The following is a 25,808-nucleotide window of genomic DNA, read 5'->3' as shown; positions in this document are numbered from 1 at the left end:
AGGCTTTGGAAAATGGCAAGTGTTCCATAATCATTTGTTAGATGGATGAATGAATGAATGAATGAACTCATTAATGGACATGGAAGGCCCATTGTTTCTTCCTTTCTTTGTTGTCTTCCCTAATCTCATTTTTCCCTGGCAATGCTCTCCTCTGTTAGGTGGAGGAAGGAGGCTCTCATCCCTCCCAAAGTGTGCCAATTGGCCATAAAGTGGCAGAGATCCTTGACAGTCAGAGGGAGAGTCAAGAGCCGGTTCAATGGGTGCTAAGGCAAGAGGGGTACATTCTGGGTAATGGTAGGAGCTTTAGGAGGATCCCCTTGGTCCCTCTTAGAACGGCTGGAAACTCCCTGGCATTACTGAACACAAAAGGGCCAAGATATTTTACGTGCCGTGGACTTCCACAGACATAGGGTTTTAACCACCTGGCAAATCCCCAGCCCCCAAACCCTCACTGAAAAGCCGCGTCATCTGGGTGACCCCCTCCTCTGCTTCCTCTCTCAGCATGGTGCCTAGGGAGTCTAAAAATAAATGAGAGAAAGGATCCTAATGGGATGCTTGTGAAGCTTTTCGCTCTCCCATTCTTTGTTTCTAGGAAAGCGCAGCATCTTGGGGATGTGTATACTCACACAGGCACACATGCATATGTGTTCACTTGTCTCCAGTGAAATCAGGCCACTTGAAAGATTCCTTTCCATTGGCTGAATTCATCTTGGAGAATCCCCCCGGGAAATGCCTTTGTCGAATATGTCTCTTACATCATGTGTCGAGGGCCATGTAGGCCCAGTGACATGACTGTTGATGGATGAAACCTCATCTTCATGACCACATAGGCTACAGGGTCTCAGGTGACATCTGCTCAGAGGTTAACAACACGCATCCCATTCTGACTTCAGAAAATCCGCTGATCCTGATTTGCTGCTTGCAGCTAGGCTGCAATGCATGCCTTCTCTTTACATCCTTGCAGGCAGTAAATGATGTTTTGTCATGAACTAAAACACTAAGCCCTGCTTCTTGTCCTGAGTGGGCCTGGCCTCTCTAAATGTGCCTGCTTTCCTGTAGCCATTAAGCGCTTGCAGAGCCTTGTTTTACATGGAGAGACCAAGGTCCCTACCAACTATTCTGTCAATTCAGGCCTATAGCCCTGAAGCTGGGGAGGAACTAGATGAATAGGGACATTCTGCCTGCAGAAGAGCCAAATGGTTAGCAGTAGTTTGACTTGATGAAATCTAGGGCCCCTTCCAGCTCTTCCCTTCTCAACTTATTCCAGAAGCAAATTTCTTTTCCCTGCTCTGGTTTATTAATAAGCCAGTCACACTTTGCATTTCTTTTTTTCAAAAGATTTTTTTTGGGGGGGGTGTATGGTTGTTTTACAATGTTGTGTTAGTTTCTACTGTGCAGTCCCTGTGCTATAGAGCAGGTTCTTATTAGTCGTCTACTTTATACATATTAGTGTATATATGTCGCTTCCAGTCTCCCATTTCATCTCACCACCACCCCCCGCTTGCCCCCCTTGGACCCTTTGCATTTCTGCTTCTCTAACTTAAGCAGGAACAATAGGCTGACCTGGTTACCAGAGATGCATTCGAATTTATGTCTCAATCAATGCATCAAAATATTTAGCGATTAAGTGCAAAAGAAAACTTGGTATACATCCTGCCCCTAAATTTCCCTTTAACAGATGATCTTCTTGTCTCCATGTTTTATTCATTATTATCTTTTTAATAAACTTTCTGCATCAGACATTAATTCAACAATTCTTAAATATCTACTTGTCAAGGTATTAAGAAGAACTGGAGACAGGAAAGCAAATGAGATCTAATTTCTGTCCTCAGCTCATTAGGATTCTACCTCTCTGGTTTCTAATGTTTTCATGGCAAAGACAATTTGCTTATTCTGTCACCTTTTAAAATAGAATAAAAATTTAATTTAATATTACCAGTTATTTTCTCAGTATACACTGAGCACTTTAACAAAATCTATGTATATGAATGTATGTTTAATATGGATATTTTTATGTGACTATGAATATAAATTTCTAGTATACAAATTTCAAAAGGCACAGCTCTCACGGAATATAAAAAGGCCTAAGGATCAATTTTAAAATGCAGCCTTGCAAATATTTTTAAAGCTGAAATGTCAATATTTAGATATAAGACCCAATGCCCATTAATTACTTCATTATACCAGCTCAAGTTTAGGACAGTGGTGAAAAAGCATACTGATAGATTCAAGATAAGCTGGTGATGAGAGGGAAAAAAGAGTACCAAAGGGTACCCTTACTAGAAAGGAGCTTGTATGGTTTTAATTAGGAGTATTATGGCCACATTCCACACAGATTTTTAAAAAATTAGTTTCTATGTCTCATGCACTTGTAATATATTTTAAATGTGTTTTTAAATGCTGGTGAGGGGGAAACACTAGAAACACAAAATGTCCTCTTCTGTCATATAACCTCAGACCCTAGAGGGTAGGCATGTGCTATAATTTATGAAGCAGTGATTTCAACTTCCTTTCTCCCCTTAGCTGTGGGAAAGGCCTTGAGCAATTCCTAGCAGGAGACTTGTAGCACTTCCCAAAGGACAGAGCAGATGCCCTGATTTTAAGTAGAGCATAAAGCACAGCACAATTGGCCACGTGAAACACCCCATCACAGGGCGTCTGCTGTGAACCAGAATATTATCATTTACCAGGTGACATGTAAATTGATCTCTCTGAGGCACCAAAGACTGGCCTGCCATCTTGGGGAGGTTTCCTTTCCCTCTTTCCCTTCTTTCTCATCCTCAGGTTTGTGGTGTTAGAACTTTGGGCCTTAGTGAATCTGAGTGAAATCCCCAACAGCTACAACTGCTGGAATCATTCCCCACTGGGCCACAATCTGGGAATTCATGATGTTGGGACTGGGTTTTACTCAGCTTTGTCTCTATCAGCACCATCTACAGGGCCCTGAACCTGGTGGAAACCTATTAAATGTCTCTTATCCTGGATAAATCATGAGTCTTGGAAGAGTACTCCAAAGAGAAAAAGGGAGACTTCTAGAAAGGCAGGACCTGCTTGCTCCCCACCACTCTGCCCCCCACAAATTACCTAGGACAGGCTTTGAGTCTTAGGGTTCTAAGGAACATGGCTTAAACCACTGAGTGAACCTGATTCCCTTATTTTAAGATGAAGGGACCAGTATGCAGTTTTACAGCCAGACAGGGACCACGTGGGGACAGCTAATGTAGATGTCCTGACTCCTGGTTCCTTCTGGTGTTCTCTCACTTCCCTCCAGTCTACCCCAGCCACCTGGGATCTGTGTCCATCCAACTGATCAACGAACTTCTGCTAGGGCCTTCCCGACCCTGGTTTCTAACGTCCTGCACTAGCTCTGGCAGGCCCAGGGTTTTCTTTTCTTTCTTTCTTTCTTTTTTAAAATATTTATTGGTTTATATATTTGGCTGTGCTGGGTCTTAGTTGCGGCATGTGGGCTCTTCATTGCCACATGCAGAATCTAGTTCCCTGACCAGGGATCGAACCCGGGTCCCCTGCATTGGGAGCGCAGAGTCTTAACCACTGGACCACCAGGGAAATTCCAGGCTCAGGGTTTTCACCTCTGCCTTCTCACCTTTAGCTGGAATTTACCATCAAGAGGAGATAGAGAGGTAGTCTGAGTTCCCTGGAGTGCCTTCTGCTGGGCATTGCCTGCCTCTTCCAATTCTGATTGCCGGCCTGGACCTCAGACCTTGGCAGGGTTCCCTACGACTCCTGGCTCGACCTACTGGCTGCAACCCCAGACTGAATTCTTGCTACAGCTGGCTTTGGGCTCTTGGTTTCCATCATTGTCTAGTGTTCAAGTCTTGGCCCCAGCAATGGCCTGGAAGTATCTGCCTTAGGCTGACAGGAGTTGCATATTCTGTCCTGTAATCTGATGTGAAAGGAACAAGTGTTAGTCTGTGTGTATGTTTAAGCAGCTTTCATGGATTAACACTGAGGTTAATACTGAGGTAACATAAAGTTGTGGAAAAGGCGTGGCTTTGAAATTGGACTGACTAGATTGACTAGCTGTGTGTGATGGGTGATCTGTCTCACCATGCCAAGGCGGTTTCTTCATCTCAGTTTATCCTCCTGAGTGCTATATGGGTTAGAGATAATGTACCTAAAGTAAAAAGCAGATAAGAAGCCTGTGATAGAAAGTAACAACTAGCACCTTTAAGTTAAATTGTCTGTGTGTACACATACAGGGACTAAGTGCTCATTTCATGATGTTTGAAGTAGTGAAGGATCCTGAAGTGCCTCTGGATCATCAAAAATTACATTATAGTCAGAATCATATGAATACATGTTTTCTATACTACTTAGAATATTGATAATTATACAGAATAATATTAAAAAGAGTAGGCAACATCAATTATATATTTAATATGTGCTAGGCTGTGCTCTACATAAACTACCTAATGCAATCTTCATAGCCTTCTGAGATACACAGTATCATTACTCCTATTAAAAAAATTTTTTTTTAACTTATTTTTAGTTTTATTTTTTGGCTGCATCACCCGGCATGCGGGATCTTAGTTCCCCAACGAGGGATCGAACCTATGTCCCCTGCAGTGGAAGTGCAAAGTCTTAACCACTGGACTGCCAGCGAAGTCCCATTACTCCTATTTTTAAATAGAGAAGTGGGATTTAGCAGAGTTCATTAAAGTGATCAAGTCACATGCCTAATAAGTGATGGAGCTGGGATCTGAGGTGGAGTTTGATTCCAGAGCTTGAGTTCTTATGCCATTTAATCTTTCACTGGGCACACCTTTAACCTTGTTAAGGGATGTTAACTTTTTTTTTTTTTTGGCCGGACCACACGGCATGCAGAACTTCCCTGACCAGGGCTGGAACCCATGTCCCCTGCAGTGGAAGCAGAATGTCTTAACCACTGGACCACCAGGGAAGTCCAGGATGGCAACATTTCTTAACCCCTCTTTCCATTTTCCCACCTAGGCCTATTGAGGAAAGGTTTTCCTCCCACTCTCCCCAAGTGGGAAACTGCTGAGGAGGAAGCTTTCACCTCCCTCTCCACCCCAGTACTCACTCTTCCCCGAGCGAGCAGGAGCCTGCAGTCACACTGGAGAGAGGTAACAGGCCTGGGCCACGTCCTACCAAACAGTCTCCAAGACAGGAATTTCCACTCCACTTCCCTCCTTTCCCATCTCCACTGGGCAACGAACTCGTCTCCCTTCCTGGGGCCCATTTTAGAGTTGTGTCAAGCAGCGCTTTCTAATTTAGCTTTCACCAGAAATCCCTGTGCTTTCTTTTTCTCAAAAGACTTTTTCTTTTGAAATTATTTGACTCACAGGGAATTGCAAAACAGAACTGAGAGTTTCCCTGTACCCTTCGCCCAGCTTTCTCCAAAGATAACATGTTACATAACTAGAGTACACTATCAAAACCAGGAAATCAACACTGGTGCAATACTATCAACTAAACTATAGACCCTATTCGAATCTCACCAGTTTTTACATGCACTCTTTGTGTGTGTAGATCTATGAAATTTACCACATGTATAGATTAATGCATTGATAACTACCACCATAATCAGGATACAAAACTCTTCCATTATGCAAACAAAACAAAACCTCCCTCCAACTACCCGCTCCAAGTCACACCCTTCCCTCCAACCATAACCCCTGGCAACCTCTGATCTGTTCTTCATCACTATAAATTCATCTCCTGAGAATGCCATATAAATAGAATCCTACAGTATGTAACCTCTTGAGACTGGCTTTCTTCCCTCGGCATAGTGCCCCAGCTTGTTCCCTTTTATTGCTGGGCAGTGTTCCACTATATAGATGTACCACAGTTTGTTTATCCATTCACCTGTTGAAGGATGTTTGGATTGTTTCTAGGTTTTGATTATTACAAATAAAGCTTCTATAAACATCTGTGTACAGTTTTTTTTTTTTTTGGTGAAGATAAGTTTTGATTTCTCTAGGGTAAATACCCAGGAGTGTGATTGCTGAATTACACAGTGAGTGTATGTTCGACTTCGTACAAATCTGCCAAACTGTTTTCCAGAGTAGTGGTACCATTTTACCCACCAGCAATGTATGAGAGATCCAGCTTCTTTGTATCCTTGCTGACACTTGGTCTTGTCAGTATGTGTGCTTTTGGCTAGTGTGGCACATGTCAGCTTTTAAGAGTAGAAACCTTGGACACCTTCTGATTATCAGCACTGTGTGTTTGTATGCACTCTGACAGGACCGAATCCTGGAGGGGAGTAGAGTGTGCTTAAGGTTCCAAATTCTTATCAAGCGTCTCCTGTATGCCAGACACTGGCAGGTGCTAGGAAATAAACAAAAATACTGTATTTGAATTTGAGGACTCAATATGAGGCAGAGGAAATAGATAAGTGGATGGGTAAATATGATTATGAAACAATGGAGCAACTACCATGGTATATGCAAAGTGCTGTGGATACTGATAAAGGAATTGTGCCTTAGAACAGTGGTTCTTAAATTTTAGAATTGGTAAGAATCACCTGAAGAGCCTGTTAAAGTACAGATCTGGTCATCATCCTCCAAAGTGTCAGATTCAGTAGGGTCTACTGTAGGGCGCCAAGAATTTGTATTTCTAACAAGTTCCCAGATGCTACTGATGCTGCTGGTCCAGGGCCCACATTTTGATGGACAAGAGTTTGTCTTAAAGGATGAATAGGAGTTTATCAGGTGAAAAATGAGAAGAGTCATGAAACAAGGAAGAGCATGAGCAAAAGCTGGGCGATGAAAAGTGCATGGTATGCTCTAGGATTGGCCATTATCTTGTATGATGCAAGTACAACTTAATTTAAAGGGAATAAACAGAAATTGTAGATTAAGGCCAGACTACAAAAGATCTTAAGTGCTTACCTTAGGAGTTGGGTAGGCAATAGAAGTCTATGTTTGAAGAAAAAAATGCTGGCAAGAGGGCAAAGGCTGAACTGGAAATGGACAAGACCAGTTAGGGGGCTCCTGCAAGAATTCAGATGAAGAGTAGATCAGTACTACACTTGGGCAACAGAGGTGGATAATAGGAGAACAATTTTAGAGACATTTCAGAGATTAAATGTCTAAGACTTGGTGACTAACTGGATGTGTAGGGAGACAAGGAAATCCAGAATGAGAAATGTGGATGGTAGTGCTATTAATGGAGACAGGAAATACACAGATGTAGAGAAAGATTAGTGGTAAGGTATGAGTCTGTTTTTTGGTCACCAAATCTGAACTGACTGAGGAACATCCATCTAACAATATCAACTATGAAGTTAGAATGTGGGATTTGAAAAAGGCAGGGCTTCGGGATATGTCACAGGAGGGATTAAGACCAGGTGATGGGTATAGTCTAAGAAGTGAATTAAGACTGGAACCGAAGATGATATCAACATGAAACGGGTAGGTGGAATACAGGAGCCAGTGAAAGCAGCTGGTAAGAAGCAAAGAGCTAAAACCAGGACAATCATGTATGGTAAAGTGAAGAACAGAGAAGTTTTCAGAAAGGAGGAACAGAGGAGATGGTTAAGTGTTAACGTGGCTTGAGGCTAAACAGGATGGCATCTAAAAAGAGATGAGTTGATTTAACGACGTTGTCAAAGGCCATTTCACTGGAATCAGGGCATGGGTTGAAGAATGCACTGGAGATGAGGAAGTGGAGGTGGCTGAATACCACTCTTCTAAGAAGCTTGGTGGTAACAGGAAGCAGAGGGCCAGGGCAATAGCTTCAGAGAAAGGCATGACTAAGAGAAAAATTTCTTCTGGAGGCCTTCAAAAGTCTCAAGATGAATGTCAACAGTTTCCAGTGGCTAATCAATATTTGTCTACCTGACTTGAAATATGCAAAACAGAGAAAACTATTTGATCAACTACTACTGATTCATTCATAGGAGGCAATTTGAATGTAGTAATCACTCTGGTATCTTTCTCAAGAAATTCAGAGGCACATAATTAGTTTAGACTATTGTCTTTTGGTCTCTGAGCACTCCCTGTGCCCCACTATTAACAGCAAAAGATCCCACTGTTATTCTAAGCTTCTTCCTTTTAATAGATTTAAATAATCCCTTTATGTGTTTTGGACTCTCTTCAAAGGTGCTTCTCAAAGTCTTTTTTCCTATTTTGTACCTAACCTGACATACTCTGTGGACTCCCTGATCTCTTCTGGGTAGCTTTTTACAGTCTTTGAGAGATGTCTTTTTCCCACCACAATAACCATTGTGACTATCACATTTTTAAGTGCTTGGATTTTTTTCTTTTTTTAAAATTCTCAGTTACTCTTTTAACTGGAAGTACTCAGTTATTTTCAATAGAATCTCTTAAAACAGTCTCCAATCTCCTTATGACTTTCAAAGCCTATGTTTCAATTTTCTCCTAGCTAATACTCATATTTTGTCATAGTTTCCCTTTGAACACTGAATGACTGAGATAAATTTTCTGGGCTTATGGATTGAATGTGTCATGATAACTCACCTTAATTGGCTCACCCATGGTTACCTCCTAAGACCAATGCCTAGTCACAAGGCAAGAACCACAGCCAGGACATTTTTCTAACTGTAGGTGGTTTGAAACCTCCTGTTATAGGAAAGTTCATTCTATCAAAAATCTCTGTTAAAAAGCTCACCTCTACCTCTTGACCTGATTAGACTTTTTACAATTCACATTTAGTGCAAGTTTTAATACCTGGCATAATTTCTAAGTTTCTAAATCTTTAACATTTGTATATTGGTATCATCAGCTTGGTCATCTAGTCTAAGGCACTGGTTCTCAAACACTGGAATCACCTGGAAAGTTGGAAAAAACTGCTGCTATTGTCCCACTCCCAGACATTCTGATTTAACTGGTCTAGGGTGAAGCCTGGATATCAGGATTTTTAAAAGCTCCCTAGGAGATTCTAATATAAACCAAGTTTGAGATATCACTGGTTTATATTCCTAAGATAAATAATCTAATTTTTAAAATTGTGAAAGGATTTGAATAGACATTTCTCCAAAGAAGATGCACAAATGATCCATAAGTATGTGAAAAAATGCTCAACATTATCAGCCATCAGAGAAGTGCAAATCAAAACCACAAAACCACTTTATACACACTAGGATGGCTAGAATAAAGAAGACAGATAATAACAAGTGTCGGCAATTATGTGGAGGGAACCGGAACCCTCAAACATTGCTAGTGAGACTGTAAAATGCTAGAGCTATTTTGGAAAAGAGCTCAGCATTTATGTAAACACAGAGCCACCACATGACTCAGAAATTCCACTCCTAGACATACACCCAAGATAAAGGAAAACATAATGTACAACAAAAACTTATACATGAATGTTCATAGCAGCATATTATTCATAATAGACAAAAAAGGGGAAATAACCAAATATCTCTCAGCTGATAATTGGATAAACAAAATGTGGAATATTCATGCAACAGAACATGATTCAGCCATAAAAAGGAATGAAGTGCTGCTTCATACTACAACATGGATGAACCCTGTAATCATTATGCTAAGATTATGCTAAGTGAAAGAAGCCAGATACAAAGGGCCACATGTTGTATGACTTTATACATATTGTCCAGATAAGGCAAATTTATAGAGATGTTAGACTAGTAGTTGCTAGAGGCTGGGGGAGGGAAGAAATAGGGAGGGACTGCTAACAGGTATGAGGTTTCTTTTCAGAGTAATGAAATTATTCTGGAATTAGATAGTGATGATAACTGTCCAATCTTCTGAATTGTACACTTTAAAAAGATGAATTTCCGGGTTCTCTGGTGGCGCAGTGGTTAAGAATCTGCCTGCCAATGCAGGGGACACGGGTTCGAGCCCTGGTCCGGGAAGATCCCACATGCCTCAGAGCAACTAAGCCCATGAGACACAACTACTAAGCCTGCGCTCTAGAGCCCGCAAGCCACAACTACTGAGCCCATGTGCCACAACTACTGTAGTCTATATGCCTAGAGCCCGTGCTCCACAGCAAAAGAAGCCACCACAATGAGAAGTCCGTGCACCGCAACGAAGCGTAGTCCCCGCTCGCCACAACTAGAGAAAGCCCGCAAGCAGCAACGAACACCCAATGCAGCCAAAAATTAATTAATTAATTTAAAAAAGATGAATTTCATGGTGTGTGAATTATATCTCAAAAGAATAAGTATATTCTTATTGTTAACTTATGTGTCTGAGGAATTCTTACCCGTGGAGATTTGAGAAAGACTCTCCTTGCCAATAACTTTTCTATTTTACTACTGTTTGCTGTATATCTCACACAAAACTAGGCCACCTCCTTCCCTTTCTGGTAAGAATCTAAAGCCCAGGGTAAAGTATCACAATGTGCCAGAAGGAAACATCTGGCTTTCGTCACCTTTACTAAAGAAGGATATGAGGAAAATAAATAAATTCTGGAGAAGAAAAGCTGAGTGGCAGGGTCTCTAAAGAATGAGGACAAACCACTCTGCAGCCTGGAAAGGAGAAGCCCAATGGGGATGTCATAGAAACCTATTAAATCACAAAGAGATCTTGTGTATACTAGAAGGAAATCCTGGAATACTTGAAAGAGGTGATACCATTTAAAGGTTCAGAAATGTAAAGTTAGGACATAAAAAATAAAGTAACAACTTCACAAAACAGGTAATGATCTAAGGATGATCATTATCATTATTCCCCTGAAAGATAGTACAGGCAATAAAATACAGTTTTAAGGAAATGGCCCTATAGTAGAGTATTTTATCAAAATAAGTTACTACTAATAGGAGTTTTAATTTTTCTCTTTAAAATTTAAAACGATTTTAATTGTGGTAAAATAAAAATAAAATTACATACAATAAAACAACATAAAATTTACCATCTTAACCCTGTTTAAGTGTACAGTTCAGTAGTATTAATTATATTGACATTGTTGTGTAACCAATCTCCAGAACTTTTTCAACTTGCAAAACTGAAACTCTATACCCATTAAACAATAATTTCCCATTTCTCCCTCCCTCCCCTCAGCCCCTAGCAACAACCATTTTATTTTCTATTTCTATGAGTTTGACTACCCTTGATATCTCGTATAAATAGATGCATACAGTATTTGTCTTTTTGTGAGTGGCTTATTTCACTTAATGTCCTCAAGATACGTCCATGTTGTAACATATGTCAATTTCCTTCCCTTTTAAGGCTGAATAATATTCCATTGCATGTACATCTCACATTTTGTTTATCCATTCATCTGTCAATGGACACTTGGATAGCTTGTTTTTTGGGGGCAGGGGGGAAGATGGGACCAAATACTAAGGTTGATATCCAGAGGATTAACCTGTCTTCTCCTAATAAGGTGCTTGGTATCACTATCAGAGACAGAAAGCTGGTAAGAATTGGGGCTCAAATGGTGGCCAAAGAGGTTAGACCAGAATTCAGGAGTCTAGGCCGACTCATAGGATTAAGACACACAAACCAGATACTGGGAGCATGAAAGGAAGAAGAAGCAGTGGTAATTTAGGGATTGAACATGCAAGGATGTCTAAAACCAGGAGATCTTGGTACAACATTGTGAATCAACTATATTTCAATTAAAAAAATGTTTTAAAAAAGTAAAACCAGGACATCACTTTGAGGAAGAGAAATACAGAAGAAAGAGTCAACAAGGGACTTCCCTGGCAGTCCAGTGGTTAAGACTTTGCCTTCCAATGCAGGGGGTGTGGGTTCAATCCCTGGTCGGGGAGCTAAGATCCCACATGCCTCATGGACAAAAAACCAAAATATAAAACAGAAGCAATATTGTAACAAATTCAATAAAGACTTCAAAAAAAATTAAAAAAAAAAGAAAGAGTCAACAAAATAGTGAAGTATGAGTGAGAATCAAAGTCCGCCAAGCAGGGTCAGGAAGTACAGAAAATTAGCAGAGGACCCAGTGAGTGAGGGGTTGTACCAGAAAGGGAGGATATACTACAGGCTAGTGTAGGTATCTAAGGGAGAGGTCTAGGATTCTAGCAGGCAGTATGCCACCAGGAAAGGAAAGAACAGACTCTAAATAGACACTGGCTGCTCCACTCTGGCCTCTGCCCTAGGGCATGTTGATTTGATAAGAGAGAGGGGGAAAATGAAAATAGATAGGCCATCCAGAGAAAACTGTAATTCAAAAAGATACACGCACCCCAATGTTCACTGCAGTGCTATTCACAATAGCCAGGACATGGAAGCAACCTAAATGTCCATCAACAGAGGAATAGATAAAGAAGTTATGGTACATATACACAATGGAATATTACTCAGCCACAAAAAGAACAAAATAATGCCATTTGCAGCAACATGGATGGACCCAGAGATTCTCATACTGAGTGAAGTAAGTCGACAGAGAAAGACAAATATAAGATAGCGCTTATATGTGGAATCTAAAAAAAGACTACAAATGAACTTATCTACAAAACCGAAATAGATTTACAGATATAGAAAATAAACTTATGGGAGCTTCCCTGGTGGCACAGTGGTTAAGAATCCGCCTGCCAGTGCAAGGGACACAGGTTCAAGCCCTGGACCGGGAAGATCCCACATGCCGTGGAGCAACTAAGCCCACATGCCACAACTACTGAGCCGTGCTCTAGAGCCCGCAAGCCACAACTACTGAGCCTGCGTGCCACAACTAGCCCACGTGCCTAGAGCCCTTGCTCCGCAACAAGAGAAGCCACCACCATGAGAAGCCTGTGCACCGCAACAAGAGTAGCCCCTGCTCTCTGCAACTAGAGAAAGCCCGCGAGCAACAATGAAGACCCAACGCAGCCAAAAATAAAATAAATAAATTTATTTAAAAAAAAAAAGAAAAGAAACTTATGGTTACCAGGGAGTGGGAAGGGGAGGGATAAATTGGAAGACTGGGATTGACGCATACACACTACCATATATAAAATAGATAACTAATAAGGACCTACTGTATAGCACAAGGAACTCTACTCAATACTCTGTAATGGCCTATATGGGAAAAGAATCTAAAAAAGAGTGTATATATGTATTTGTATAACAGATTCACTTTGCTGTAACCTGAAACTAACACAACATTGTAAATCAATTATACCCCAATAAAAAAATTTTTTTAAGTAAATAGATAGGCCAGATCTAGGAAATTTATACTGCATTCTGGAGCTGACTCTCAACATCCAAAATGGTGTGGCTACTTTGATTTCCATCCAGACTAGTGTCAATATTGGCATGGGTTGGATTTGGTGAGGCTGCAGGGATATCTACACAGCGGGGATGCCTGGGGTCCAGAGAGTGTTAGTTACAGTCTGAAAGTTGTTAGTGGGGCCTGCTATAATATGAATTTAGTGCTCATTTACACCACTTATTTTCTTGTGCCTACAGCCAAACTATGCCCAGATTCCAGGGGTGGGACCAAACTGATAGTTGAAAGTTAATGGGTGGGGGGGCAGATACAAAAAGAAGAAGGGTATAGAGGTTAGAAGACAATCAGTTCTTTGCAATCCTAGGCTATACAGTAATGTTACTGGTCCACTGTGAAATTTCTCAGGATGAGACATAACTGTTCAGATATTACATAAACAATATTACCAGTTTGTTTTTCTTTTCTCTCTTTCTTCTTCTTTTAAAGAGTTTAGAGTACATAAGTACGATGTGCAGGAAAAACATGTTTCTAGAAAATTATATTCACAGATAAGCTTCTCTAATTTGCCAGTTCTACTCTGCTGAGGCATGTTTTCCAGCAAACAAAATGCACTAATAAATCTATCAGGGACAGAAAGGCAGTGGGGGACAGCTGCAGCCACAGCATCCAGGAGTGACAATGATTAATTCCTACATCTGCTCAGTCAGATAGAAGCAAAGGTCACTGTGCATAGATTAGCATCCTGATCACCACCTCCTCCTAACACACACACACACACACACACACACACACACACACACACGGGTGCGCGTGCATGCACGCACACAGGAATAGCATCTTCCTCCATTGATCACGGCAAAGTTCAGAATATGAGCTGAAATATGTCTACTGTCTGAAAACTTCCCTCCCCCCAGAAAGCAAGCTCTTTAGTGGGACAGAGATGGAAGAAGGAATAGAATAGGATCAGCGACTGATTAATGTCAGATTACTGTCTAACCTTGTTAACATCCAAATTAAGTGAAAATCTGATGCTCAGCTACATTTACGAAAGCCAAGGGAACAGGAAATTTAAGAACAAATCCTGATGCAGGAATCTGATCAAAGTAAGAAAGGCTATTATGGTGAAGCAGCTGAACACGTGGACATCTGGCATTATGTGAGGAAGGTATTTAGAAGCTGACTCTTTGTCCTCATGTTCAGCAGTCTCCTGAAGACATTGCCACTTCCTGTTCATGACTTCTACACTTATAGATACCTGAGAGGTTGACTTTTTAAAAAAAGAATCTTGGACCAGGAAAGGTATTTTTTAAGTGCACAAATTATAAATGTTTAGCTCAGTGAATTATTACCAAGAAAACATCTATGTAACTATCATCCAAGTCAAGAAAAAGAACATTTCAATACCTCAAAACCTCCACTCATAATTATTACCCTTTCCTTCCTCCCTAAAGGTACACCACTATCTTGACTTTTTTTTTCCCACTAGCTTGACTTTTAACACTATACTTTAGTTATGCCTGCTTTTAAAATGTATTTAAGGGGAAGCATATAGTACATGTTCTTTTGTGGCTAGCTTTTAAAATTTGTTTATGAGATTTGGTCATGTTTCTGGGTTTTAATAACTTGTTCATTTTCATTGCTGAATAGTATTTCATTGCAAGAATGTACCATAACATTTATTCCTTCTACTGTTAAAGGACAGTTGGGGTGACTACAAATAATGCTAGTGTGAATATTCTTTATACAACTTTTGGTATAAATGTGCATACATTTCTCATGGGAATAATTTAGAAGTGGATTTGCTGGATCACAAGGTATATGAATTATTAATTTTAGAAAATATGCCATATAAGAAAAATAACTACTAGGGATGTAATGTACAACATGGTAAATATAATTAACACTGCTGTAGGTTACATATGAAAGCCTAGAGTGACTCCTAAGAGTTCTCATCACAAGGAAAAAGTTTTCTTCTATTTCTTTAATTTTGTTTCTATACAAGATGATGGATGGTCACTAAACTTACTGTGATAATCATTTCACGATGTATGTAACAAATCATAATGCTGTACACCTTCAACTTATATAGTGTTATATGTCAATTATATCTCAATAAACCTGGGAGAAAAAAAATTTTCACAGGAAAAAAAAAGAAGATATACCAAATCACTTTCCAAAGTGGTTGTACCAATTTGCACTCTCACCATGAGCAGACAAGAATTTCACAGTTTTGCATCTTTATCTTTAAAAATTTAAGTCATTTGGTGTATATCTCATAGTATTAATTTGCTTTTCCCTAGCTATAGGTAACCACTAACCTACTTTCTGTCTTTATAGATTTGTCTATTCTAAGCATTTTAATAAATGGAATCATAAAATATATGGTCTTCTTCTCAAAAAGGGAAAGAAACCCAAACATAACACTAAAGATAGTCTTCAAATCAAAAGGGAAGAGAACAAAAGAAAAAAGGAACAAAAAAGAACTAAAAAAAACACAAAACAGTTAACAAAATGGCAATAAGTACATACCTATCAATACTTTAAAGGAACATGGACTAAATGATCCAATCAAGCCGCACAGCACAGGGAGATCAGCTTGGTGCTTTGTGTCTACCTAGAGGGGTGGGATAGGGAGGGTGGGAGGGAGATGCAAGAGGGAGGAGATATGGGGATATATGTATATGTGTAGCTGATTCACTTTGTTATAAAGCAGAAACTAACACACCATTGTAAAGCAATTATACTCCAATAAAGATGTTAAAAAAAATGATCCAATCAAAAGACATAGACTGGCTGAATGGATACAAAAACACCACCCATATATATGCTGCCTACAAGAGACTCACTTCAGATCTAAAGACACACAAAACTAAAAGCAAGGGGGTGGAAAAAAGAACACTCCATGTAAATGGAAATCAAACAAAAGCTGGGGCAGCAATACTTATATGAGACGTAATAGATGTTAAAGCAAAAACTGTAGCAAGAAACAAAGGAGGTCATTACATAATAATCAAGGGATTGATACAAGAAGATACAGCAATTATAAATACATATGTGCTCAACATAGGAGCACATATAAAAAACTTTATATTTATATATATAATAAAACATTCCATCCCAAAGCAGCAGAATACACATTCTTTTCAAGTGCACATGGAATATTCTCCAGGATAGATCATTTGCTAGGCCACAAAACAAGTCTCGGGAAATTTAAGAAAACTGAAATCATATCAAGCATCTTTTCTGACCACAATACTATGAGACTAGAAATCAATTACAAGAAAATAACTGCAAAAAAACATAAACATGTGGAATCTAGACAATATGCTACTAAACAACCAATGGATCACTGAAGAAATCAAAGAAGAAATTTTTTAAAAATCTGAAGACAAAAGAAAATAAAAGCACAACAATCCAAAAACTATAGGATGCAGAAAAAGCAGTTCTAAGAGGGAAGTTTATAGCGATACAAGCTACTTTAGGAAACAGCAAAAAATCTCCAATAAACAACCTAACCTCATACCTAAAGAAGAACAAACAAAACCCAAAGTTAGTAGAAGGAAAAAAATCATAAAGATCATAGCAGAAATAAATGAAATATGGACTGAAAAACAACAGAAAAGATCAATGAAACTAACAGCTTGTTCTTTGAAAAGACAAACAAAAGTGATAAACATTCAGCCAGACTCATCAAGAAAAAAGGAGAGAGGGCCCAAATCAATAAAATCAGAAATGAAAAATGAGAAGTTACAACTGGCACCACAGAAATACATTCTTGCTGGGTATGGCCACAGGCAAGGCCCTGACTGCTCCTTAACTAGACCATTTCTCAGGGCTGTGTTTGCAGTGAGCAACCTTGAGAGATGAGGTAACATACCCCACCCCCCAGACAAAGAATAGGCTTGTTACGATTCACTATAAAAGTGATGAATTCCCCAGGCTTAGGTTCCTTTCCTTTAATGGTAGCCCCCTGTGTGTGCAAGTATCATCCATCATGGGCCCTGCATCATCCCCATGGGACTGATGGCATGGGAACCAGTACAAACCCAACACGAAGCTCTGACTACTGCTTTCTACCATGAGTAATGAAGTACTTTGTTTCTGACCCAAGAGTCTTGTGTCTTTTGCTAGCATAAAACAGTAACAGGCTAAGTTGTTAACTTATAAGTAGGGCAAAACCTCATACCCTACAAAATTCTTTTTTTTAAATTAATTAATTTATTTATTTTTGGCTGCATTGGGTCTTCATTGCTGCGTGCAGGCTTTCTCTGTGGTGGTGAGTGGGGGCTACTCTTCGTTGCGGTGTGCGGGCTTCTCATTGTCGTGGCTTCTCTTGCTGCAGAGCACAGGCTCTAGGTGCACGGGCTTCAGTAGTTGCGGCACGCAGGCTTGGCAGTTGTGGCTCATGGGCTCTAGAGCACAGGCTCAGTAGTTGTGGCACACAGGCTTAGTTGCTCCGCAGCATGTGGGATCTTCCCGGACCAGGGCTCGAACCCGTGTCCCCTGCATTGGCAGGCAGATTCTTAACCACCGCGCCACTAGGGAAGCCCCCCTACACAATTCTTATTACTCAAACTTTTTGATTTCCCAGGTAGTAAAACCCCAGCTACTGGGGATTATTGTGGGAATGCTACTTTCAATTCTGAGAAGTAACAATATGTAAATAACTACCATCTAAATCATTATCACAAATGGCAGTGAGATAAGGTCTTAGAATAAAAGATAGTCCTTTAATTGAACAAGTTTATCTTCATGCAAAACTTATGACATTGCCCTTGTTTTGTGCATTTCAGAGGAGGCACCAGGAGAGCCTCCCTTTTGACATGAAAGGTCTACTTTGCTCCAAGAGTTAATTTGGTCCTTATTAAACTGCATGAGGAATCTAGGAAAAAAGAGTGCATTCTCCCATATCAGTCATTAATACCTAGCACACTTCACAGATGGGTTTTAGGTCACCTAGCAGGGCCCTTTGGAACAGGACACCAAATATGGTATACTTTTTCACTCATGAGAACCTTCTCAAAAAAATAAGAATGTTTATGGACTACATTTTTAATAGTTTTAATGAGTGTAACTGACATACAATAAACTGTATGATTTTTGAGGATTATATGATTAAGTTTTGATATATGTATATACCTGTGAAATATTCGCCACAATGAAGGTAATGAACCATCACCCCCAAAAGTTTCCACATGCCCCTTGGTCATCCCTCCTTCCTGCTCTTCTGTGTTACCCCCAACCTGCAGGCAACCACTCATCTGATCTCCATCACTACAGATTAGTTAACAATAGATTAATTTTCTAGAATTTGTATAATTGGTATTATATAGTATACAATCTTTTTTTGCCTGTCTTCCTTCACTCAGCATAATTATTTTGATATCCATCCATGTTGTTCCAAATATTAATAATTATTTTAATGTTGAGTAGTATTTCATTGTACGGATATACCAAAATTTGTTTATCCATTCACTTGTTGATGGATATTTTTTATTTGCAGTTTTTGGCTATTACAAATAAAACTGTTATGAACATGGTATACAAGTATGGTATACGTATAGCTTAATTTCTCTGGGTAAAAACCTGAGAGCAGAATGACTGGATCATATGGTAGCCATATGTTGAACTTTTAAAGAAACATTCAGGCGGTTTTCCAAAGTGGTTGTACCATATTACATTCCCACCAGCAGTATATGCCAATTTAGCTAGTCTTTTAAAATTTCAACTATTCTAATAGGTGTGTAGTGGTATTTCATTGTGGTTTTAATATGCATTTCCCTATGACGAATGGTGTTGACTATCTTTTCACATGTTTATTTGCCATCCATATATCTTCTGTGGTGAAGTGTCTGTTCAAACCTTTCACTCATTTTTTTGTTGTTGTTGGATTGCTTCTTTTATTATCAATTTTTAGTATTATTTATATATTCTGGATACAAGTTGTTCATCAGATACATGACTTGCAGATATTTTCTTCCAGTATGTGGCTTTCTTTTCATTTTCTTAAGTTTCTCTTTAGAAGAGAAGATGCTTCTAATTTTGATGAAGTTCAAATCATCAATGCTTTGTTTTATGGATTTTACTTTTATTGTTGTACCTAATAAATCTTTGCTTATTATAAGGTCACAAAATTGTTATACTATGCTTTCTTTGAGAAGTTTTACAGTTTTAGATTTTTTTAGATTTAATAGATAGGTCTATGATCCATTTTCAGTTAATTTCTAAACATGGCACAAGATGTAGATCAAAGTTCATTTCTGCATATGGGTATCCAATTGTTCCAGCACCATTTGTTGAAAAGACTGACTGTCCCTTCTCCACTGAATTGCCTTTGCACCTTTGTTGAAAAGCAGTTTCCCATATATGCATAGGTTTATTTCTGGATTCTATCTGTTCTGTTGATGTACATGTCTATCTTTACCCAATACCAAACTGTCTTCATTACTGTAGCTTTGTTAACATCTTGAAATCAGGTGGTCCTAGTCCTCCAACTTTATTCTTCTTTAAAGTTGTTTTGGCTCTCCTAGGTGCTTCATATTTCCATGTGAATCATAGAACCAGCTCGTCAATTTATACAAAAAAAGGTCAGCTGAACTGTGATTGTGATTGGGTTTAGTCTAAATCAATCAGATCATTAAGGGGAGAATTAACAATATTGAGTCTTCTAACCCATGAACACAATATGTCTCCATTTATTTAGAGTTTCTTTAATATCTCTCAGCAATGTTTTGCAGTTTTCAGTGCACAAGTATTTCACATTGTTGGTTAGATTTATCCCTAAATATTTCATATTTTTTATGCTACTGTAAATGGCATTACTTTTAATTTCACTTTTCAATTGTTTTTACTATATAGAAATACAGTTGAGTTTTGTACATTGATCTTGTACCCTGCAAACTTGTTAAACTAATTTATTAGTTCTAATTGTTTTTTTTTAAAAAATAGATTCCATTGAATTTTCTATATAGATCAGGTGACCTGAAGGTAAGCCATTTTAGTTCTTCCTTTCTAAGTCAGGTGACTTTTATTTCTCTTTGCATTGGCTAAAACCTTCACTGTTGAATAGAACTGGTGAGAGCAGACATCTTACTTCTGGTCACAATGGGAAAGCATTTAGTCTTCTACCATTAAAAATGGTAGGGAAGGGGCTTCCCTGGTGGCGCAGTGGTTGAGAGTCCGCCTGCTGATGCAGGGGACACGGGTTCATGCCCCGGTCCGGGAAGATCCCACATGCCGCGGAGCGGCTAGGCCCGTGAGCCATGGCCACTGAGCCTGCGCGTCTGGAGCCTGTGTTCCACAACGGGAGAGGCCACAACGGTGAGAGGCCCGCGTACCGCAAAATAAATAAATAAATAAATAAAGGTAGGGAAGGCAGCTATGCTCACCACTATACCACCAATGCACACCAAACATAAAATAGGTAGCTAGCCGCATAGCACAGGGAGATCAGCTTGGTGCTTTGTGACCACTTAGAGGTGTGGGATAGGGAGGGTGGGAGGGAGGGAGACGCAAGAGGGAAGAGAGAGGGGAACATATGTATATGTATAACTGACTCACTTTGTTATAAAGCAGAAACTAACACACCATTGTAAAGCAATTATACTCCAATAAAGATGTTAAAAAAAATAGTAGGGAGTTCTTTTCTATTTTACTTTGTTGAGATTTTATCAGGAATGGATGTTGAACCTTGTCAAATGCTCTTTCTATGCCTATTAAGATGATCATATGGTTTTCTTTTTTAGTTGGTAAACATGGTGTATTATGTTGATTGATATATGGATGTTAAAACAACTTTGCATTCCTGGAATAAACTTCACGTTGTCATGATGAATTATCCTTTTGATATTGGTTGTACCCAATTTGTTAAAATTTTGTATAGAATTTTGGATCTATGTTCATGAGCCTATAGTTTTTTTCTCTTCTAAATTCTTTGTTTCCTAACTTATTAGAGTAAGTTAGGAAATGCTTCCTTATTTTCAGTTTCTTAGAAGACTTTGTGTAGAACTAGTAACATTTCTACAATACAGGCACAGTTTAGCAGGGTGCCTCTAGCTCAGGGTCTCTCACAAGTATACCCCTTGGTGAGCCACGGCTGCAGTCCTCCAAGGCTCGACTGGGGGAAAATCTGCTTCCAGGCTTACTCACACTGCTCTTAGCAGGACTCAGAAGATCTATTTTGAAGCTCACTGACATGGCTGTTAATAAGCCTCAGGTCCTTGATGGCCACAGACTAGAAACATCAGCTCCTGGCCATGTGGACCTCGCTGCAGGGCAGCTCACAAAGTGGATGGTGGCATCCCTCAGAGTGAGTGAGTGAAAGAGTGAGAGGGATCCAAGTTGGAAGCCATAGTCTTTTTGTAACCTTATCCCAAGTGACTAATAAGCAAATCAGTCAGTCTAGCCCATACTCAAGGAGAAGAGATTTCACAATATTGTGACTACCAGGAGGTAGGACTTATTGGAGAACAATTTTAGAGACTGCCTACCAAAGTTGTTCATGATATTAACTTATTTTCCTTCTAATATTTATAGAATCTTTAGTGATGACAGCTCTCTCTCCCTTACTTGGGTAGTTATATATTCTCTTTTTTTTTCCTGGTCACTTGGTCTAGAAGTTGGTCAAACTTATTGATCTTCATAAAGATTTTGGTTTTGCTGTTTTTTTTTGTTTGTTTGTTTTTTTTGTGGGCCTCTCACTGTTGTGGCCTCTCCCGTTGCGAAGCACAGGCTCCGGACGCGCAAGCCCAGCAGCCACGGCTCACAGGCCCAGCCACTCCACGACATGTGGGATCCTCCCAGACCGGGGCACGAACCCATGTCCCCTGCACCGGCAGGCGGACTCTCAACCACTGCGCCACCAGGGAAGCCTGGTTTTGCTGTTTTTATCTGTTGCTTTTCTGTTTTTCATTTTATAAGTTTCCACTTTGATTTTTATTATTCCTTTCTTCTGTTTATTTGGGGACTCATCTGCTCTTGTTTCCTGTTTTGTAATGTGGATCTTTCTTCTTTATAATATGGAGTTTAGTGCTCTAATTTCCCCTGAAGTACTGCTTCAATGGCATCCAAATTTTTTTGATATATTGTGTTTTCACCTTCATTCAGTTGAAAATACTTCCTAGTTTCCCTTCTGATTTCTTCTTTGACCATGGGTTATTTTAAAGTGTTCTATTTAGTTTCCAAATATTTCAGAATTTTCCAGAGATCTCTCTGTTATGGATTTCTAATTTAATTCCATTCTGGTCAGAGAACATACTTTGTATAATTTGAATCCTTTTAAATTTAATAAGATCTTCTCTATGGCCCAGAAGATGATCTATCTTGGTAAATGTTCTGTGTGTACTTGAAAAGAATGTGTATTCTGCTGCTGTTGGGTGTAGGATTATACAAATGTCAATTAGGTCAAGTTGGTTGATGGAGTTGTTCACGTCTTCTGTATCTTTACTGATTTTCCCTTGTAGACTACATTTTAAAATGTTATCAAAAATGCAGTATTGGTGACTGAACTTGAACATTGCTACATTATTTTTATTTTATTAAAATGTTTTTCTTACTCTGGCACACACATGCATGTGTATGCACACACAGAGTCACATTCACAAATTTAGAGACCACAGAACTGGAGTGAAATGAGGCATCTAACTGTGATGCTGCACCTTTGAACAAATTTTACTATTTAAGAAAGCACTTTTGAAACTGGGTTATTTTATGTTTCCTTGTCTGACCTTGTAAGCTACTTAACTGCAAAATGTGTTTTTACTCACAGTGCCTCTTAATATGTTATTTTTTATGCCAAGTCATGCTCCCGCTGCAAGCAAGACAAGGAACAAAGTCTTTAGTAGAATGAAACAAATATAGGTGCTTCTACTATAATACTGTTTACAAGTGTTCAGACATATAAATGCTTTTAAAAAAACCTCGCATTCTACAAAATTGTGGATAAAAGTAATGGCTTATGGGAAAAATAATGTAGGGCCATAACATATGAAACACATTTAACTTTGTAACCAGAATACTAATAAAAAATAATAATTATCTCAATTAAAATACTAGTACTCAGTAAATGTCCACTACCACTTGTACCCAGGATCACAGCTGATTTTTACAGCCTTAAAGCTGCAAGACATAGGTCCTTAAGGGCATTCACCTCCAATAGATAACATTGTCATCAAAATCTAATTTGGATCTCTGTTTTCTTCAGCAATCAATTGTTTTTAAATACGAGGGAAATGTCTTCATGTCTTCATCTACTCCTGCAACTTCATCAGATAGCGTCACATCGTAGGTAGAATACCAGTTCTTGAAGCCATTAAACCAGCTACTGCTTGCACTGCTATCACAGTATTCTTAGCTTAAGGCTTCCTTCTTTAACTGTAAGAAAGCTTGCCCCTGGATGCTTTAAACTATTGATTAGCTGGGGAAAAAATTACATATGAACCAATGATGTTATTTTCTTATTTGCCAATTGGGTACTAACTTGCATTATAGAAATGTGTTGTAACTGAAAATAGTATACTCCATAGTTTTCTAACCTTGGAATGTGTGATTTTCCTAGTCATTTTCTTGGCAGCAGCTACTGCTGGGATTTAAATCTCCTTACTCCCAGGATCACTGAAAACATATTTACTGAGCACTTACTACGTTCCAGTCTGTTCTAAATGCTGGAAACAGTGGTGAACATGACAGACAAGGTCCTTGTGTTCACAGACTTTACATTCTGGTGGGGGATGCAGACAATAAACAGGTAAATCAATAAATATGGTATTATCAGAGAGTGATACTTGCTATGAAGAAAATAAAACAGGGTGATGGGATATGGCATGAGACGTAGGGGGTTGGGTGGCCATTCTGTAGAGATGCTACCTTAGATAGGATGATCAGGGAAATCCTCCCTGAAGAGATGACAATTGAGACAAGACCTATCAGATGAGAAGGAACTAGTCATGGGACGATCTGGAGAAGACTGTCAGGCAGTGGGAACAGTAAAGTGACAGTAAATCAAAGGCCTTAAGATGGGAGTGGGCTTAGTGTATTTGAGGAACAGAATGAAAAGTGGCTGGGGAAGCTTCAGGGTGCACCCAGGGCCAAGTGCCACTCCTCACTGCCATGCTGAGGTTGACCCAGCAGATCAAGCCACTGCTGCCTAACAGTTCCATGTCCTCCAAGCCTCAGATGGCCAGTGGCACCCCAAAATGCCTGCAGACAAATCCAACTGACTGACCCTCATCTGAGTGCCAAACCCAGGCAACGGAGCGTAATACACTTGATCGCCACAAAGTTTCAGGCTGCTGTGGGGACAGGCGAGTTTGGCATCTCTGAGGGGGTTGTTGAAATCTGACATGGGCTGCATCCAGAAATCACCTGTAGACCAGGGAGAGAAGGCTGGAGCAGGGCTTCTCAGGAGGGAGCCTGGGATAGCCGGGGCAGGAGGATGGCACAGAGTGGGAGAGATGGGGTGGGCCTTGAGGGAAGGACTGGATACCAGTGAAGGAAAGATTCTGCAAGTCCCTTCAGAAAAAAAGCCATCACTTTGTTTCTTTTGTCAGTCCTGGGTGCCATACGCCCTTACCTGGATGAGCCAGCGACTTTCCAACCAGTCACAATTGCCTAGCAGAATAGCCAGGTAGTGGGGCTTCACTATCTTTACGGAAACCTTAGCTTACCCAGACTGGTTCCAATTGTGCTGCCATAAACTTTAATGTTGCCTTGGAATATTTCTCTGCGTGCTCTCTATTTTTAATACAAATACCTCATCGTCTCGGAAAGATCTCACCATCCTTTATGAGGAGAGACTCTTCATTCTCTTCTTTGGATATCCTTGTAGTAGTTAGCACAAGAGTGGGCCAGACCTTTCTCGTTCTCAAGAGGGAATTGTACTGCAAGGCCAGGCCTCCTTCAGGGACAGCTTCTCACATAGTTTAATGCCACAGTAGAACACAAGCTTTGCTGATACCAGCCAGCAGCTCATGCTGCCAAAATGACACTAACACTCTGGGTTTCATGTTTCAGGCAACGAGATATGAGAAACTAGGCATGGGGCTGCTTACCTGTTCTTCCTGCAGCGAATTGTGAAGCCAAGAAAGAAGGCTATCAGCAGAAGTCCACAGCTGAGGAAAGTCCAAACAACACCCAAGAGGACAGGAGATAATGAAGAAATGGTCTTACTGCTGTGGTGGGAAGAGGTCTGAGAACAGAATGAAGAGAAGCTGTTAGGAACGAAGGCTCTTCTATAGATCAAACATGAACTGCCCCCATCACCCCCAGAGCTGGGACATAATGTCCTGCATAAGCATTTCCTCCTCGTACTTCTCCCCCCTCCACCACTACTACCATCATCAACAATAATAACAACAACGTGTACATCTAAGCAGCCCTGACACCCCATGGCTGCTCACTTACGATTGTTGTCCTGCAGAGATCATGAAGGGGTCTCCGCTCCAGCTCCTGGCCAGGAAAACCATCACACAATTCAGAGCAGTTTATTTCAGGCTCCATGTCATCATATGCCCCTCTTGGTATGTGCTTATTCACAGTCTTGGTTACCCACCAGTAGATAACCAGAAGATCTTTGAGTAAAACAGAAGAGCAACTCAAATCTTTTCTTCAGAGGTGCCATTTTGAAGCTGGCTCCTGGTGCGGAATCTGGGACGAACAATCCATTCAGGTGGAAGTGGAGAGTTATTTCACTAAGCTCCTTCATCAGACACCCTCCAGGCTCTCCTCGTCCC

General features: G+C 39.9%; 1 protein-coding gene across 2 annotated transcripts in view; it reads right to left on the bottom strand.

Annotated features, from left to right (window-relative positions):
• GPR156 (G protein-coupled receptor 156) overlaps positions 1–25,575 on the bottom strand; it is a 58,597-nt gene extending 33,022 nt beyond the window's left edge. For both annotated transcript variants that reach the window (XM_065876672.1, XM_065876673.1), the window contains exons 1-2: positions 25,480–25,575; positions 25,128–25,264 (exon numbers count right to left, since the gene is read on the bottom strand). In XM_065876672.1, coding sequence (XP_065732744.1) covers positions 25,128–25,264; positions 25,480–25,575 — 233 coding nt within the window. The remainder of the gene's footprint in view (positions 1–25,127; positions 25,265–25,479) is intronic.
• Between the last annotated feature and the right edge of the window lie 233 nt (positions 25,576–25,808).

The sequence above is a fragment of the Phocoena phocoena genome, chromosome 4, assembly GCF_963924675.1.
Source record: "Phocoena phocoena chromosome 4, mPhoPho1.1, whole genome shotgun sequence".
Lineage (NCBI taxonomy): Eukaryota > Metazoa > Chordata > Mammalia > Artiodactyla > Phocoenidae > Phocoena > Phocoena phocoena.
Note: the sequence above shows the minus strand (reverse complement) of the source record. Positions and strands in the feature narration are given on the sequence as shown.